We start from the raw sequence: 15,753 nt of genomic DNA, 5'->3' as shown, positions 1-15,753 counted from the left end.
AATCTAGTCCATTGGTCTACTATTCTTATTTCTTAGGTAGTGCCAGACTATTTTAATAATTACTGCTTTATAGTACAGTTTGAGATCTGGTACTGGTAGGCCACTTTGCTTCACATTTTTTTTTTCATTAATTCCTTTGATATTCTTGACCTTTTGTTTGTTCTTCTAGATGAATTTTATTATTTATTCTAATTGTATTAAAAATTTTTTTCTTGGCAATTTGGTATGATTGAATAGGCAAATTAGGTAGAATTGTCATTTTTATTATATTAGCTCAACCTACCCATAAGCAATTAATATTTTTCAAATTCTTTAATTGTTTAAATGGAATTTCTTTTTCTCTTGCTGCTGAACTTGAGTAATATGTGGAAATGCTGATGAGTTATGTGAGTTTATTTTGTATCCTACAACTTCAACTAGTTTTTTTTGGTTGATTCTCTAGGATTCTCCAAGTATACCATTAAATCATCTGCAAAGAATGATAGTTTAGTTTCTTCATTACCCACTTTCACTCCTTCAATTTCATTAAATAATAATTGTGATAATGGACATCCTTGCTTCATGAACCCCAATCTTATTGGAAAGACTTCTAATTTACCCCCATTGTAGATACTTGCTGCTGGTTTTAGATAAATACTACTTATCACTTTAAGGAATGGCCAATTTATTCCTGTGCTTTCTAGTATTTTTTTTTAAAGGCAGTGGGGGTCAAGTGACTTGCCCAGGGTCACACAGCTGGGAAGGGTCTGAGGCCAGATTTAAACCCAGGACCTCCCTTCTCTAGGCCTGGCTCTCAATCCACTGAGCTACCTAGCTGCCCCCTGCTTTCTAGTATTTTTAATAGAAATAGATATTGTATTTTGTCAAAGGCTTTTTCTGAATATATTGTGATAATCATCTGATTTTTGTTAGTTGGTTACTTGATATGGCCAATTATTCTGGTAGTTTTCCTAATATTAAACCAGCTATGCATTCCTGATATAAATCCTACCTGGTCATAGTGAATGATCCTTGTGATATATTGCTTTAGTCTCTTTGCTAATATTTTATTTAAAATTTTTGCATCTATATATTTATTAAGGAAATTGGTCTATAATTTTCATTCTCTGTTTTTGCTTTTCCTGTCTTAGGTATCAGCACCATATTGGTGCCATAAAAAGAATTTGGTAGGATTTCTCCTTTGCCAATTTCCCCAAAGAGTTTATATAGCATTAGGATTAATTGTGTAAATGTTTGATAGAATTCACCTGTGAATCCATCTGACCTTATGAATTTTTTCTTATGGAGTTCATTGATGGGGTATTCAATTTCTTTTTCTGGGATAAAAAATATTGTTATTTCCTCTTTTCTTAAATCTGGGCAATTTATATTTTTGTAAATATCACTTCTCTTAGATTGCCAGGTTTATTGGCATATAATTGGGCAAAATAGCTCCTAATGATTGCTTTAATTTCCTCTTTGGTGATGAATTCATCCTTTTCGCTTTTGAGACTGGTGATTTGATTTGCTTCTTTCCTTTTTTTAAATCAATTTAAGCAACGCCCTATTTTATTTGTTTTTTCAAAGATCCAATTCCTAGGCTTATTTATTAGTTGTCTTAACTTTCAATTTTATTAATTTTTCCTTGGGTGGTTACGATTTCAAATTTAGTATTTAATTGGGGATTTTTAATTTGTTCTTTTTCCAGTTTTTTAAGTCTCATGACTTGAAATTTCATTGATCTGCTTTTTCTCTATCTTATTGATGTAAACATTTAGAAATAGAAAATTTTCCCCTAAGCCTCCTTTAGCTATATTCCAGAAATTTTGATGTGTTGTCTACTCATTCTCTTTAATGGAATTATTGATTGTTTTTATAATTTTTTCCTCGACCCATCCCTTTTTCAATATTAGATTTAGTTTCCAATTAATTTTTTATTTGTCTTTTCATGGATTCTTATCAATTATAATTTTTATTGCATTATGAAAAGGATGCATTTATTATTACTACTTTTTTGCATTTGGTTGTGAAGTTTTTATACTCTAATGCATGGTTATTTTTTTGTATAGGAACCAGGTGTTATGGGTACCATTTATAAACATCTTAAACATTTTTTTAAGTTGCAAAAAGCCCATAAGCCTTATGTATGCTGGATTTGTCATCTCAAATAGAGATCACATATTGCTTATACAACCTTAGAGATTTTAATTCCTTAAGAATTTAAATTGAAATTGTATGAGGTTTTTTTTTGTTTTTTTTTTTAGAAATGACTTTAAATGCCATGTGTATGAATGATACAGTTTTATATATTTATTATAAAGAATGTTGTCTTAAAGGGATAGAGGAAACAAATGGAGGTTTCCTGCCCAAGCTTTTGTATATTACTCAGGAAGCTAGGAGAGCTCCTGTATGCTTGGTGTTTTGTCTCTTTGTTTTGGCTTGCTTTCCCATCAGAAAGATCTAGAATTCCTGAGGATAACTTAGACCCAGATAGTGTTTTTAATCAGATTTTTTTTTTTAGGCTCTGTCTCACAGTTGCCATGGAGACAGTAATAGAGTTTGTTAAGAAAACATCTTAGCCAAGGTTGAATGATTTACTATACCTGTTGAATTTGTGACAGGTATACAATTTTTAAACGTCATAGCAAGTGGTTAAAATAATGGGTTTGTTTGCTATTGTCTTTAAGTGTGTTATTGGAAATTATGGTACTTTATTTGAATGTGCATTATGAATCTGCTATTTTGTAAAAACCATTTATACACACACAGTTCATGCAAAAGCTTAACAGGAAATGGATCTCATTTTTGGGTGGAAAACCTTCCACTAATTCTAAGCTATATGTATATATATATATATATATATATATATATATTTTTTTTTTTTAAAAACATTCTTTTATTATTTTTCCTTGTAAGTGCAATACAATTTGTTTTTTGGTTTTTTTCTCTTTCTCATTTTTATACATGAAAACATTGTATTTTTCCCTGAATTTTTAAATTTTCTTATTGCTTTTCCTTTTAATTTTTTAATAGAGTAATTGACTCTTTTCCCTTTTTTCTCATTTTTGTACTGAAAGTACATATAATCAATGTTAATCCTTTTTTGATTTTGTAGTAATATAAGTTTAATATAAATATATATATATTTTTTTAATTAAAAAAAATTTTTTTAACCCTTACCTTCTGTCTTGGAGTCAATACTGTGTATTGGATCCAAGGCAGAAGAGTGGTAAGGGTAGGCAATGGGGGTCAAGTGACTTGCCCAGGGTCACACAGCTGGGTAGTGTCTGCGGCCAGATTTGAACCTAGGACCTCCTGTCTCTAGGCCTGGCTCTCAATCTACTGAGTTACCCAGCTGTCCCCATGAATATATATTTGCTATAATATTAATGCATATCCAAAAGCCTTAGACTATGGTAACCTGCCAATAATTGGTAGATATTATGGGACTGTGATTAATGTCTCTGTCTGATTCCAGAAGAAGGGAGCAAAAGAGCCACAAGGTCATAGAGACCGACTGAGAATCTGCTAAGTGCCAAAGAGCAAAAGGTCATGCAGAATACAAATCCAGGTGGGATTGTTGAATTTCTATGCCAATACTGAAGGGCTTGAAACTAGTGCTTGAGGTTCAGGTTTGCAGCTTTTCTGACATATGTTAGAGGCCAGACTTCCCCTGAGCTTCATTTCCTAGCCAAGCACCTAAGATTGGCTATCATTATGGCTCATCCCTGAGAAGGTGCAGGCAAATCAGACCAGGGAAAGACACTTCCCTTGCACACATATTTGGTCCTGTTATTTCTCTTATATATAGAATGGCAATTTTCTGTAGTCCTGGCTCCTGAATGGGTACATGCCAACTGCTTAAATCACTTTAATTGAGCCTTGATTCAAGGACCTGTTATAAGTTTATTTTTCCTTACATTTTTTGCATATAAGACTTTGACATTTTACATTTCATTCACAAGTTCATTTTTTTCTCTTTTATTTGGATTTTATTTTATTTCTTTTGCCAATTGATTTCATACAACCCCGTGACTCAGCCATGTATCCTTAGCTGACCTGGGGAACCCTCTTCAGGGAAGAATGTGTTATTGATTCCCCTCTGAGGGGTGTGTAAGTTTATAATCATAATGTCTGTATTATAATGTATAATATAAAAATTTAACTTTTTTGAGAGTAATTTCAGGGGGGAATGTATAATTCTTCTCAGAAGGGAATGTATGTTTTATAATCTATAATGTAAAGTTTAAATTCTTTTGAGAGTAATTTCAGGATAAGAAATTTGACATCTCCCCAGAATCCAGACAACGAACCTGTTTGAAGAAGGCACCATGAAGATGCCTGAAGAGCCTTTACTGGGTCATGAAGATCCAAAATGAACTTTGGGGTGCAGTTGAATGCATTTGTTTTAAATGTACATTCTTATGCCAAAGGGGACTGCCCCTAATTGGCTTTTGTCAATGGGGCTAAAAATCATTGGATCATTGTTTTTGTCCTCTTTTCTTTTATCCCCAAATTCCTGTAATTTAAAAGTTGACTGTTTTTACAAGATCCATCAAGAAGACCAATCTTTTCTCTGGATCTCAGGGGTGAATGTGATATTGGAAATTTGGGATCCTTGAACTTAATATTGAGGTCTCTGGTATAAACTTCCTATGGATGTTTAGGGGACTTGAAAACTACATTTCCCATGATTCCTCTTATATAATACAGGTGGCAGGAAATGTGATTATGTAGACAGAGGTATAAAGACTCAGAACTTGAATGAGTCATGCTCTTTCCTATGAAGCAGCGAAGGAGAAGGTATGGCAGGCATTTGAATTAGATCTTAGCAGGCACATGGTTTTCTTAATTATCAATATGGATTACAATAAAACCTAATATCTTTATATATATCCCTTTATATTAATTTTATTTGTAACACAGGTAATGCGAAAAGAAAGTATATTCTTTTCTAGTCCATTCAGTTTTCTCCAGAGATCTGTTAGATCTAACTTTTCTAAAATTTCAGTAACTCATTCCCTTCTTACTTATTTTTTAGTTTGATGTCTCTAGATCTGAGAGGGGAAAATTGAGGTCCCTCACAAATATAGTTTTTACTGCCTATTTCCTCCTGAAGCTCATTTAATTTCTTTAAAAATTTGAAGGCTATACCATTTGGTGTATATATGTTTAGTATTGATATTATTTCATTGTCTATGATACATTTATCAAGATGTAATTTCCTTCTCTATCTCTTTTAATTAGATCTATTTTGCTTTAGCTTTGTCTGAGGTCATGATTGCTGCTACTCCTTTTTTCCTTTAGATGAAGCACAATAAACTACACTCTAGTCCCTTACCTTTAGTGTGTGTGTGTGTGTGTGTGTGTGTGTCCGTGTGTGTATCCCTGCCTCGAATGTGTTTTTTGTACATTCACTGTTATGATTACCAATCATGCATTCCCCTCTCATCTTATTTCTCCCTTTTGATCCTGCTCTTTCTCCTTTTATTTTCCTTCCTCACAGTTTTTTACTTTTAATCACCCCCTTTTTCTATCATGCTCCCCCTTTCTTATTCCCTTCCTGCTTCTCTATAGGATAAGATAGGATTCTGCACCCAAATGAGTGTGGTTGTTAATCCCTCTCAGAGCAAGGTCCATTCCCTCTCAGAGCAAGGTCCAATGAGAGTAAGGTTTTAGCATTGCCTGTCACTACCCTTATCCTCCCCTCCACTAAAATAGATTTTTTACACCCCTTTAGATGAGATAAATTTTATCCATTCTACCTCTCCCATCTCTTTTCTTTTTAAGTTACAAATATTGTTTTTCCATGTAGGAATAGAAACAGTTCAACTTAATTGAATTCTTTAAATTTGTGTTGGGGCTCAGGGCATAACATCACGTACCAGCTAGGCATACTGCCAAGTGCCTTGTGCTAGGCTTTGAAGCCTCATTTCAGGCTTGTGCTAGGGCTATGGAACTTCAAGTGGTGGGTATGGAAGTGCACTGCTGTTGGCTTAGGCAGGGTCTCAGGGTCTCAAAGTTGTCTTGGGCCCAGGTTCAGAACCTGGAGCAATAGGTGTAGGGGGTAAAGGTGGGGTTGCTGTTGGCTTGCACCAATACTCCTTGGTGTTGTAGCCTGTGGATTGTGCTCCCCTTTGACCCCAGTGAACCAGACCCTCTCTGCCTGCCTTTCAAGTTTTTTTTTTTTTTGCAGGAAATTTGCTTCACTCCATCCCCTTATTGGTTCTGCCTCTCCATTATTTGTTTTGAAGCATTGTTTTAAGGTTAGTTGGAGAGTGTTCTCAGAGAGGTTTAAGCTTTCTGTACCTCCATTCTGCCATCTTGGCTCTATCAGACTTGGGATTTCAAAATATAGTTACTCCTCTGAGGAAACTTCCTCCCCCAAAGTAGATCAGTAACACTTCTCCAACCAACAGTCTTAGAGAATTGCCTAGGTCATAGATAGACAAAACAGATTTCCAAGGATCACACAGCCAGGACAGAATAAATTATTAAATGGATAGTCTGTTGATATTTAGAAAAGAAAGCATTGATCACAGGAGGCTATTCTCAAGAGATCTAACTCAGAAAAGCCCAGGGATTCAGACTTAGAGACAGAACACTATAAGCACTGATGGATCATAAAATGCAATAAAAATATCTTTACTGGGAAGATTTTTTTAAAAGATATAATTCATAATTTAAATAAAATGTTACTTTACTTCACCTTAGTATTCACCACAGCAAATGAGAACACTGCTTAGGTTTGCTTTTCAGGACAATTATTAAAAGTTCCAGAACATTTTGGTTCATGAAAGATTCATTGAACATTTCTGCATTTGGACTTTTATGAGCTTTTTATCCCCTTTATAGATGGTCAATTTTTAATGAAGATGTTTTGCACAGCTAAGAAATAGAGATACTCCTTTCTATTAGTATTCAATAGTGTCCAGAGGTCTAGCAAATCTGACTGTTCTACAATTTTTATTATTGTCCTTCCTTTCTTTTTTTAGATTTTTTGCTTGTTTGCTCATTCTTGTGTCTTCTTGACTTTGGACTTCCTGTTACTACTGGACTCTCCATACTTTTAGGAGGAATGTCAGGCCTAAACTTTTGTCCTCTTGGGTCCTTTTGCTCTTTTCACAGAACCAAAATCAAAACCCATACCCCAAATCCAATACCATAAATTTAGGAACCAACCAGGCTTTACTGAGGTAGACAGCAAAAGGTGGAGACTCCCCAAAGGAACAAAAGGACAGAGCTTAAATAGGTTTGAATTTAAACCAGAGGTGAATTAGGTATGAAGCACCTCAGAATTGGACAGAGCTGTTCCTGGGGCATTGTGGGGTGTGATCTCTTGTAACACCCTTCCCCTCTCCCCCTTCCAATAGATGGGGCTGCCCTTGCTGCTTCAGCAGTTAGGAGGGTCCCAGGCAGATTGGGGAAGGAGAGGGGCAGAATTACAGTACAGATAGGGTCAGGGGCAACAGAGGAACTGCAGACAAAATGGAATTGTTCTAGCTTTCTGTGCTAACCATTCTAACATTTATATAGTATTTACTATGTGACAGATACTGTGCTAAGCACTTTACAATTTTTATCTCATTCAATCCTCACAACAACCCTGGGAGGTAGTTGCTGTCATCCCTATTTTACAAATGACAGATCCAAAGCAGACAGAAGTTAAATGAATTGCCCAGGTCACACGGCTAGTTAAACGTGTGTTAAGCATATGTTTAACATAGTTAAGCATATGAGGCTGGATTTGAACTCAGGTCTTCCTGACTGACTCCAATCTCAGGGCCCACATTCATTTTGTCATTTAGCATCCTAAGTGGATGTCACTTCACATTTATGTCTTGTTGATGGGGAAATCTCATTAAAACTTAATGTAAGATGTACAAAAATATTTATAGCTGCGCTTTTTGTGGTGGCAAAAAACTGGAAAAGGAGGGTATGTCCTTCAATTGGGGAATGGCTGAACAAAATGGCTGAACAAAAAAAACTTAATGTAAGAGCACCTAGGCAGCTCAATGGATATAGAGCCAGGCCTGAAGACAAGAAGTCCTGGGTTCAAATTTGACCTCAGACTCTTTTTAGCTCTGTGACCCTGGTTAGGTCGCTTAGCCCCTATTGCCTAGTCCTTCCCATTTTCTGCCTTAGAACTAACTAGTATTGGTAAGGGTTACAAAGAAATAATAAGGAAAAAGACTTGTATAAAAATATTTATAACCACGTTCTTTGTAGTGGCAAAAAATTGGAAAATGAGGCGATGCCTTTCGATTGGGGAATGGCTGAACAAATTGTGGTATATGTTGGTGATGGAATACTATTGTGCTGAAAGGAATAAAGAACTGGAAGAATTCCATGTTGACTGGAATGACCTCCAGGAATCTATGCAGAGTGAAAGGAGCAGAACCAGGAGAACATTGTATACAGAGACGGATAGGATACACTGTGGTACAATTGAATGTAATGGACTTCTCTACTAGCAGCAATGCAATAATCCAGGACAGTTCTGAGGGACTTATGAGAAAGAAAACTAGTCACATTCAGAGGAAGAACTGTAGAAGAAGAAACACAAAAGAAAAACAACTGCTTGATCACATGGTTCAATGGGGATATGATTGGGGATGTAGACTCTAAATGATCACCCTAGTGCAAATAATAATATGGAAATAGATGTTGATCAGTGGCACAGGTAAAACCCAGTGGAATTGCTCGTTGGCTATGGGAGGGGGGGTGGAAGGAGGGGAGGGAAAGAACATGAATCATGTAACCATGGAAAAATATTCTAAATTAATCAATTAAATAAAAATTTTTAAATAAAAAAAAGGTGTAATGGTTAAAAAAAACAAAACACTCCACACATTTATTTGTTTGTTTGTTTGTTTTTGTCCTTGAAAGCACAGGAGAGAGGGTAGATAAAAAGAAATTGAAAAGAAGCAAAAACAAAAAGGAGAACAAGAGAGATTCCATAACCACAGAAGCCTTGACTGTGAACACAGCCTTGCAACCAGAGTCTCTTTCCAGAGGTCAAAAGAAAAGTACTGTTGGCTTCTTCAAAAAGCTTAAGGATGAGATTCTTTGTGACCCTTCCAAGGGCGCCACTGGGCCTGCTCCTCCTCCAGAAGTCTCTGCAACGATTTCCCCTACTCCTTTGCTAAAGAAGGGCAAAAGAGACCCAGTGGAAGTGGTTGAGTTTCAGAGCTGGAATAAAAAGAAGAAAATGGAACTAGAACCTCCCAAAGATGAGAACACGAAGGTAATAACTATCTCTCTCTTGTTTTGTTTTATTAACCCTTCCCTTCTGACTGAATATTGATACTGATTCCAAGGTAGAGGGCACCATAAGAGCTAAGCAGTTGGGGTTAAGTAGAGTCACATCATTAGGAAGTATCTAAGGTCACATTTGAACCCAGGACTTCCTATCAGTAGACCTGACTCTCTGTCCACTGAGCTACCCAGCTGCCCCAGAAATATCTATTTATATCTAATGAATATAGTTCCCTGAACCCTGTTATACTTGTTTATGTACAGGCTTTTTACCTTTATAATATCGATTAAGCACTGGTCTTTTTCCCCTTTAAATCTGATTTTGGGAGGGGTTGATGCCACATATATGAAAAAGTGGTTTAATAAATCCTTGCTGATCGATTGACTCTAAACTCCAAAATCTAATGACCATTTCTCAAAATCTGTCTTCATCTCTAGCAGTGGTTAACACTGTCAGTGACTGTCCTTCTGGGTATTCTTTCCTTTCTGCCTTCTCACAACTGACCTCTTGGTTTTCCTACATCTCTCTGGCTACTCTTCCATTTCCCCTGTAGCATTCTCTTTATTGTGGAGAAAGTCTAAGGCCCTCTCTGGGCTCCTCTCCTTTATATAAACTCTTTCTTGGTGATCCATTAACTCTCTTAAGCTCGTCTAGCATTTCTATACAACCCTCATCTCTCTTGAGTTCCAGGCTGTCTGTCCACCAACTTTAGTAATGCCTGTTGGGTATGTCCTATGAGTTTCCTGAATCCAGCATACCCAAACCAAACATCTTATCTATTTCAGCCTTCCTTTTTCTTTCATGGTTCTCCCATTCTCTCAGTCACTCAGACTTAGAACCCAGGAGTCATCCTTGACTATTTAGTTTAACCTCCCTCCCCTCGAGATAATGACTTCCATAATGTCTCTCAGATCTGTCTTCTCTCCACTCCCATCAGAACCGTCCTAGCCTCTCATTCTCTCTCACCTGGACTATTATAATGGTCTCCCAAGCATTTCCTATCTCTAGTCCCTCCTCCACTTAGCTGCCAAGCTGATATGCAGAAAGCCCAGGTCTGACCCTGTCACCCTCCTGCTCAAGGATTTCCAGCAGCTTCCTATTGCCTCTAGTATAAAACCAAAATGCCTCTGCTTGGTATTTCAAGCCCTTTCCAATCTAGCTCCCGATTATCTGTCTTTCTAGGCTGATATAGCCATTTCTCCCCTTCACACACTGTAGGATCTATCCACTGTGGCCTCCTATGTCTCTCACACAAACATTCCATTGCATGTTTTTTCCTTGCATTTGTACAGGCTCTTCCCAGCATTGAATACCTTTCCTCTTCTTCTTGACATCTCTGACTTCTTTCAAGAGGCCTTTCTTGATTCTTTCAAGACCCCTCCAACCCATCCCTCAAAATTTATTTTGTATACATCTTTTATTTACTTATCTAATACATGTTGTTTTTCCTCCTAGTTAGCAGGGTCTGTGTCAGTCACTTTTGTGACCAGCACATAGTAGACATTGCAAAAATACTTGTTGGTTTATTTCTGAGCTTTGGCCTGTTAGTATACTAAATGCTTGTTAGATATATAGAGAGAAGTTATATAGAACAGAAGAAAACAGTAATCAGTGATTTGGAGTTAATGAGAATGTAGACTAGTATCTCAGTTGTTTGTTACATATTTTAAAAATGGACCTTGTTTCCTGTCTTCCAGGAGTCCCTTAATCTAATATTGAGATAGGGTAGTCTAACATGTAATTAACAGAAATACATAAATATAAATAGTCAGTCTCTGACTTAAAAACACCTACTTCCCTTCCCAGAGATATTAAACTGAGGGTTTCTGCCTGTAACATAGGCAGTAGCCAACTTATAAACAGTTTATAGATGATACATATACCAATACATTCCCAACCACATACATTTTGAACTCTCTTCACAAGGACTGTATAATAATATGACCCAGAGATCCGTCTATGGTAACCTAAGCATGGCACACTGGCCCTGGTTTCTAATCTAATCCCAGCTACACAAAATTGAAAGCATTCTAGACTCAGGTGCCTGACTTCAAATCCTCCCTAGGACAAGTTATTTCATCTCCCTGAGTGTCAGTTTTCTCATCTTTAAATAAGTAGAGCACAGGTAGAAATTGAAACCAGGTATTTCTAGCTTCAAGCCTGGTTCCTTCCCTGTCTGTGACATCACATTGTCTCTACATACTTTTAAAGATTACGCTAGGCCCACACTATACTAGCTTTAGGGTAATTAATATACAATACTTTTTAAGTTACTAATGCATAAGAGCTTTGTATAAACGTCATCTCTTGTACACTGTTGAAATCCTACTAATTTTTCAAACTTCAGGTATGATCTCTGACCTACTCCCCCATTGGCTTACCTTTGTAATTATAGTGAAGACTGTCCCCACTTAAAAATGGATTGATTCCAAAAATTTGTTTTGTAAGTTATTTGTTTTGGCACTCTACTAGAATTTTCTCTTTTTACAAAGAACCTGGATAGGTGTAGCAAATCTAATCATTAACCATGTCTTTCAATTAATAGTACCACAGATTTAGAACTTGAAGAGGAATGAGAGGTTATTTTCTCCAATCCCCTATTTTTATTAATAGAAACTGAATTCCAGAGATGTTAAGCATTGTTAGGGGGAGATGTTTCTTGGACACCCCTCTGACATCAGAACTAGGCTCTGCATTGGTTGGTATGCTCTTTCTGTGTTGCATTTTGTATATAATTTCCCCTGGGAATAAGCTGTTTTTTTTTTAACCAGTTCTTTTCATTGTATTTTTTGCTTTTAATTTTGTTATTTGAATTTCAGAATTTCTATTTTGGTGTTTAATTGATGGCCTTTAATTTGTTGGCTTTCTTATTTTTTAGTTGTATGCTTATTTCATTGACCTATATACTCTCTTGGTGATTCTGTCTCCCTTTTCTCCTCTATACCCCAATGCCATTCTTTTCTCTCTCAAAGAAGGTGTTTAGAGATACAATTATTTCTCTAAGAACTTTGGCTGCATCCTAAAATTTTTGGTGTGCTCTCATTGTTACCATCTTTAATGAAATTATTGATTATTTGTATTTTTATGATTATTTATGATTGACCTATCCATTCTTTAGGATTAAGTTATTTTGTCTCCAATTAATTCTCAATCTTTGCCTCTTTGTTGAATGTAATTTTTATTTTGTTATGATCTATAAAAGATGTGTTTAAGATTTCTACCTCTGCATTTGTTGGCAAGAATTTTATTCTCTAACTCATGGTCAGTTTTTGTAAAGGTGCCCACACTGCTGAGCAATAGAAGTATTCCATTTTAGTCTTGTTTAGTAATCTTCAGAGGCCTAGACCAAGTATTTTAAATGATGGTTATATTCCCACGGCATTACACAAAAGGCAGTTTAGCCCATAATGTATGTAGGTGAATAGTATTTATAGTACCAGCCTAAATTGTAGGTTATATGAACAAGAAGCTATGCAAATTAGAAGGGACTTTGTAGTCATACTTTTGTATTATAACAAGCAATCGTTACAACAAACATACATGTATTCTCTCAAAGTTCCATAAAAGGTTAAATAGAGAGTAGATGGGAGAGTTGGCTATCATCAGTCTGCTAACAGATGTTTACTGAATGCATCCTATGTGAAGTGTAAAACATGGTCCCTGGCTTTAATGAGTTTACAATTTAGTTGTAGTGATTATGGAGGATGCCCTGTTATGCTCCTTTGGACTTTTCCACCAAGCTCCCAACAATCTTATTATCCTGTAAGATTACATCAGTCCTGGTACCCACACCTTACCAGAACCCTCTGCCTCATTGACAGGAAGAGCTAAAACCTCCTCCTAAAACTTTCATTAAGGAGGGTGCCCAAGCCAGACATGTCTTCTGGCTGCCCTCCTTTGAATTTTCTCATCATGCCACCACAGCAAGTACCTTCCTCCTGCCCCCTTTTCAGCTTCCCTTTGTGTGTTGTCTTCCTTGTTAGACTGTAAGCTCTTTGAGACAGAGAGTGCCTCTCTTTTTTGTATTTCTGTCTCCGGCACTTGGCACATAGTAGGCACTTAATAATGTTTATCAACTGACAAGACTCATATACACACACACACAGACTTTGCTGTACTTATAACTAATGAAAGGTTTTCTAGCAGATGGAGGAATACTTTCTCTAGGTCAAATAGGAATTACTCAGTTATGGGCATAGTATGATATTGTGCAATCTTAGATTATTGGGCAGGGCCTTCTAGTAAAATATTTAGTCATTATTCCTCTTGCATCACCACCAACAGTGTTGGAAATACTTTGGGCCATTAAGCAACTTTCAACTGGTAGAACTGTTGTTGTTCAATGATTACTGATTACCTGGTGTTGTAATAATTAATTAGTAGTCACAACTATTTTACAATATGTGGAAGAAGCCATTTTTTCCAAAGGATTTTGGAGTTCTCCAAGTTATGTGAGCCTTTATTAACAAGATTAGGCATGTGAGGCAATTATCAAGGAATAGCTTTTCAACCATGGTAGGAGAAATATTCCATCTCCTATTAAATATGTGAACTATACAAATCAGTGGTTTAGGTGTCCCAGCTCTTCAGTAATTGTTGCTCTGTGCTAGTCACAGCCCTAGATTTAGAAAAGAAGGGATGAGGAACAGTAAATATCTTCATCTTCCTCAGGGATAGCTATGAGGGAAAGACCGAGAACAAATTGACAATTTATGTATTGTGTTCATGCACTTAACTTATTAATCAAGCTACTGTAAAGGAATTCTTGTGAAAGATTACCTTTCCCAAGAAATGTATTTTAAAAGTATTTGTTTATTCTGCAAGGAAAGGATGGCAAAAGTTCCAGGTGCAAGAGAACCGTGAACTGAATTTAAGGTGACTTAATGGCACTAAATCAGGCAACATTTTTTCCAAGTTATTTGTTAAATTTATATACTTCAAAAGAATATATAATATTAATTAGATTAAGTCTACACTGCCCATCTTTAGATTTAATCACAGAAGGTGAGAACATCTCCAATATTTGGAGTTCCATAACCCATGTGTGCTAGAGTGGGTGACAAATCAGAATCGGCTGACTGCCTCCTAGGCCAGTGATTCCCAAAGTGGGCACCACTGCCCCCTGGTGGGTGCTACAGCTATCCAGGGGGGCGGTGATGGCCACAGGTGCATTTATCTTTCCTGTTAATTGCATTAAAATAAAAAAAATAATTTCCAAGAGCTAAGTGATATTTTTTCTGGAAGGGGGGTAGTAGGCCAAAAAAGTTTGGGAACCACTGCCCTAGGCAGTCCTAAGAGAAACGTCTGTTGTGATTGGACACGCAAACTAGGAGGGAGGCACAGGAAGTGATGCATAAGTGACCCCTTTAAAAAGAGACCTCAGTCAGCTGGGCTCAGTCTTCGAGCTTTCCTGGTTCATGGAGGAGGAGTGCTGGCTGGGACGCTGAGACCTTGGTGAGACTGCTCTCAATATGTTCTTTGGAATTCCACGTGGTGAGTTTAAAGACTGAATCTTCCGGAACTTCTCTTAAGGAATTTCCCTTTAATAGAGACTCTATTTTTGCTTTGCTTCATTCACCTCCGGGTTTCTAGCCCTTTGACTCTCGGCTGAGGGTTAATTAGATCTTCCTAGGGGATCGTAGCAATTTACCTACTGTGTTAGATTCCTATTTCCTTATATCTTCTACCTCTTCTCAATTGTAAATAAATTCCCATAAAAGTCAATTTTGACTTGAGGTTATTTCTTAATTGGGGAAATTTCCCCTGGTGACCACCTTTTAATATATTCGACTAAAAAACCCTTTTCCCCCCCTTACACCTTGGAGCTAACCCCTAGTGTCAATTCTAAGACAGAAGATAAGTTTTGTTGTTGTTGTTGTTTTTAAGAGATTATTCTATGAAGATTGTTCTGGGTGTCTAGGGAAAACACTCAAGTGGACCTGCATACTAGTAGCATGACGGAATTAAACAGACTATTATAATACACTGTGTTACACAATCCACAAACAGTAATTATTCCACATAAGGCACTGAACTGAGCATTGAGAATACAAAGACAAATACAGAGGCAATCCTTCCTCTCAGAGTGTTTGCAATTTATCAATGGAGATACCATGCTGTACACATGACTAGATACAAAACATTTATTTTTACAAAGTCAATAAAAGGACATTTGGGGAGAAAGGTGAGAGTAGCAAGTGGTAGAATCAGGAAGGACCTCACAAAAAAGGTAGTAGTTGAACTGAGCTTGGAAGAAAGTGAGGAATTCTTAGGAGGAGGTGGAGGATTTTTCCAGCCTTGTACAAAAGCATATAGATGGGAAATGGTGCGTTATGAGTGATATGTTTTGTAGGGAGACACAAGAAAACCAGTATGATTGTACTACAATTTGTGATGGGGGTCATAATGTGGAATAAGTCTCCAAAAGTTGGTTGGATCAAACTTTATAAAGATCATTAAAGGCCAAATAGAAGAGTTTCTGCTTGATTATAGAGGCAAGAGGGAGCCACTGGGGA

General features: G+C 36.7%; 1 protein-coding gene across 1 annotated transcript in view; it reads left to right on the top strand.

Annotated features, from left to right (window-relative positions):
* The window catches only part of C4H1orf131 (chromosome 4 C1orf131 homolog), a 28,658-nt gene that overhangs the window by 5,243 nt on the left and 7,662 nt on the right, over positions 1-15,753 (top strand). Inside the window, exon 2 of the mRNA XM_044677134.1 lies at positions 8,874-9,226. Within this exon, the coding sequence (XP_044533069.1) occupies positions 8,874-9,226 (353 nt within the window). The remainder of the gene's footprint in view (positions 1-8,873; positions 9,227-15,753) is intronic.

Source organism: Gracilinanus agilis, chromosome 4, assembly GCF_016433145.1.
Source record: "Gracilinanus agilis isolate LMUSP501 chromosome 4, AgileGrace, whole genome shotgun sequence".
NCBI classification, from domain to species: domain Eukaryota; kingdom Metazoa; phylum Chordata; class Mammalia; order Didelphimorphia; family Didelphidae; genus Gracilinanus; species Gracilinanus agilis.
This window is presented reverse-complemented; position numbering and strand designations above follow the sequence as displayed.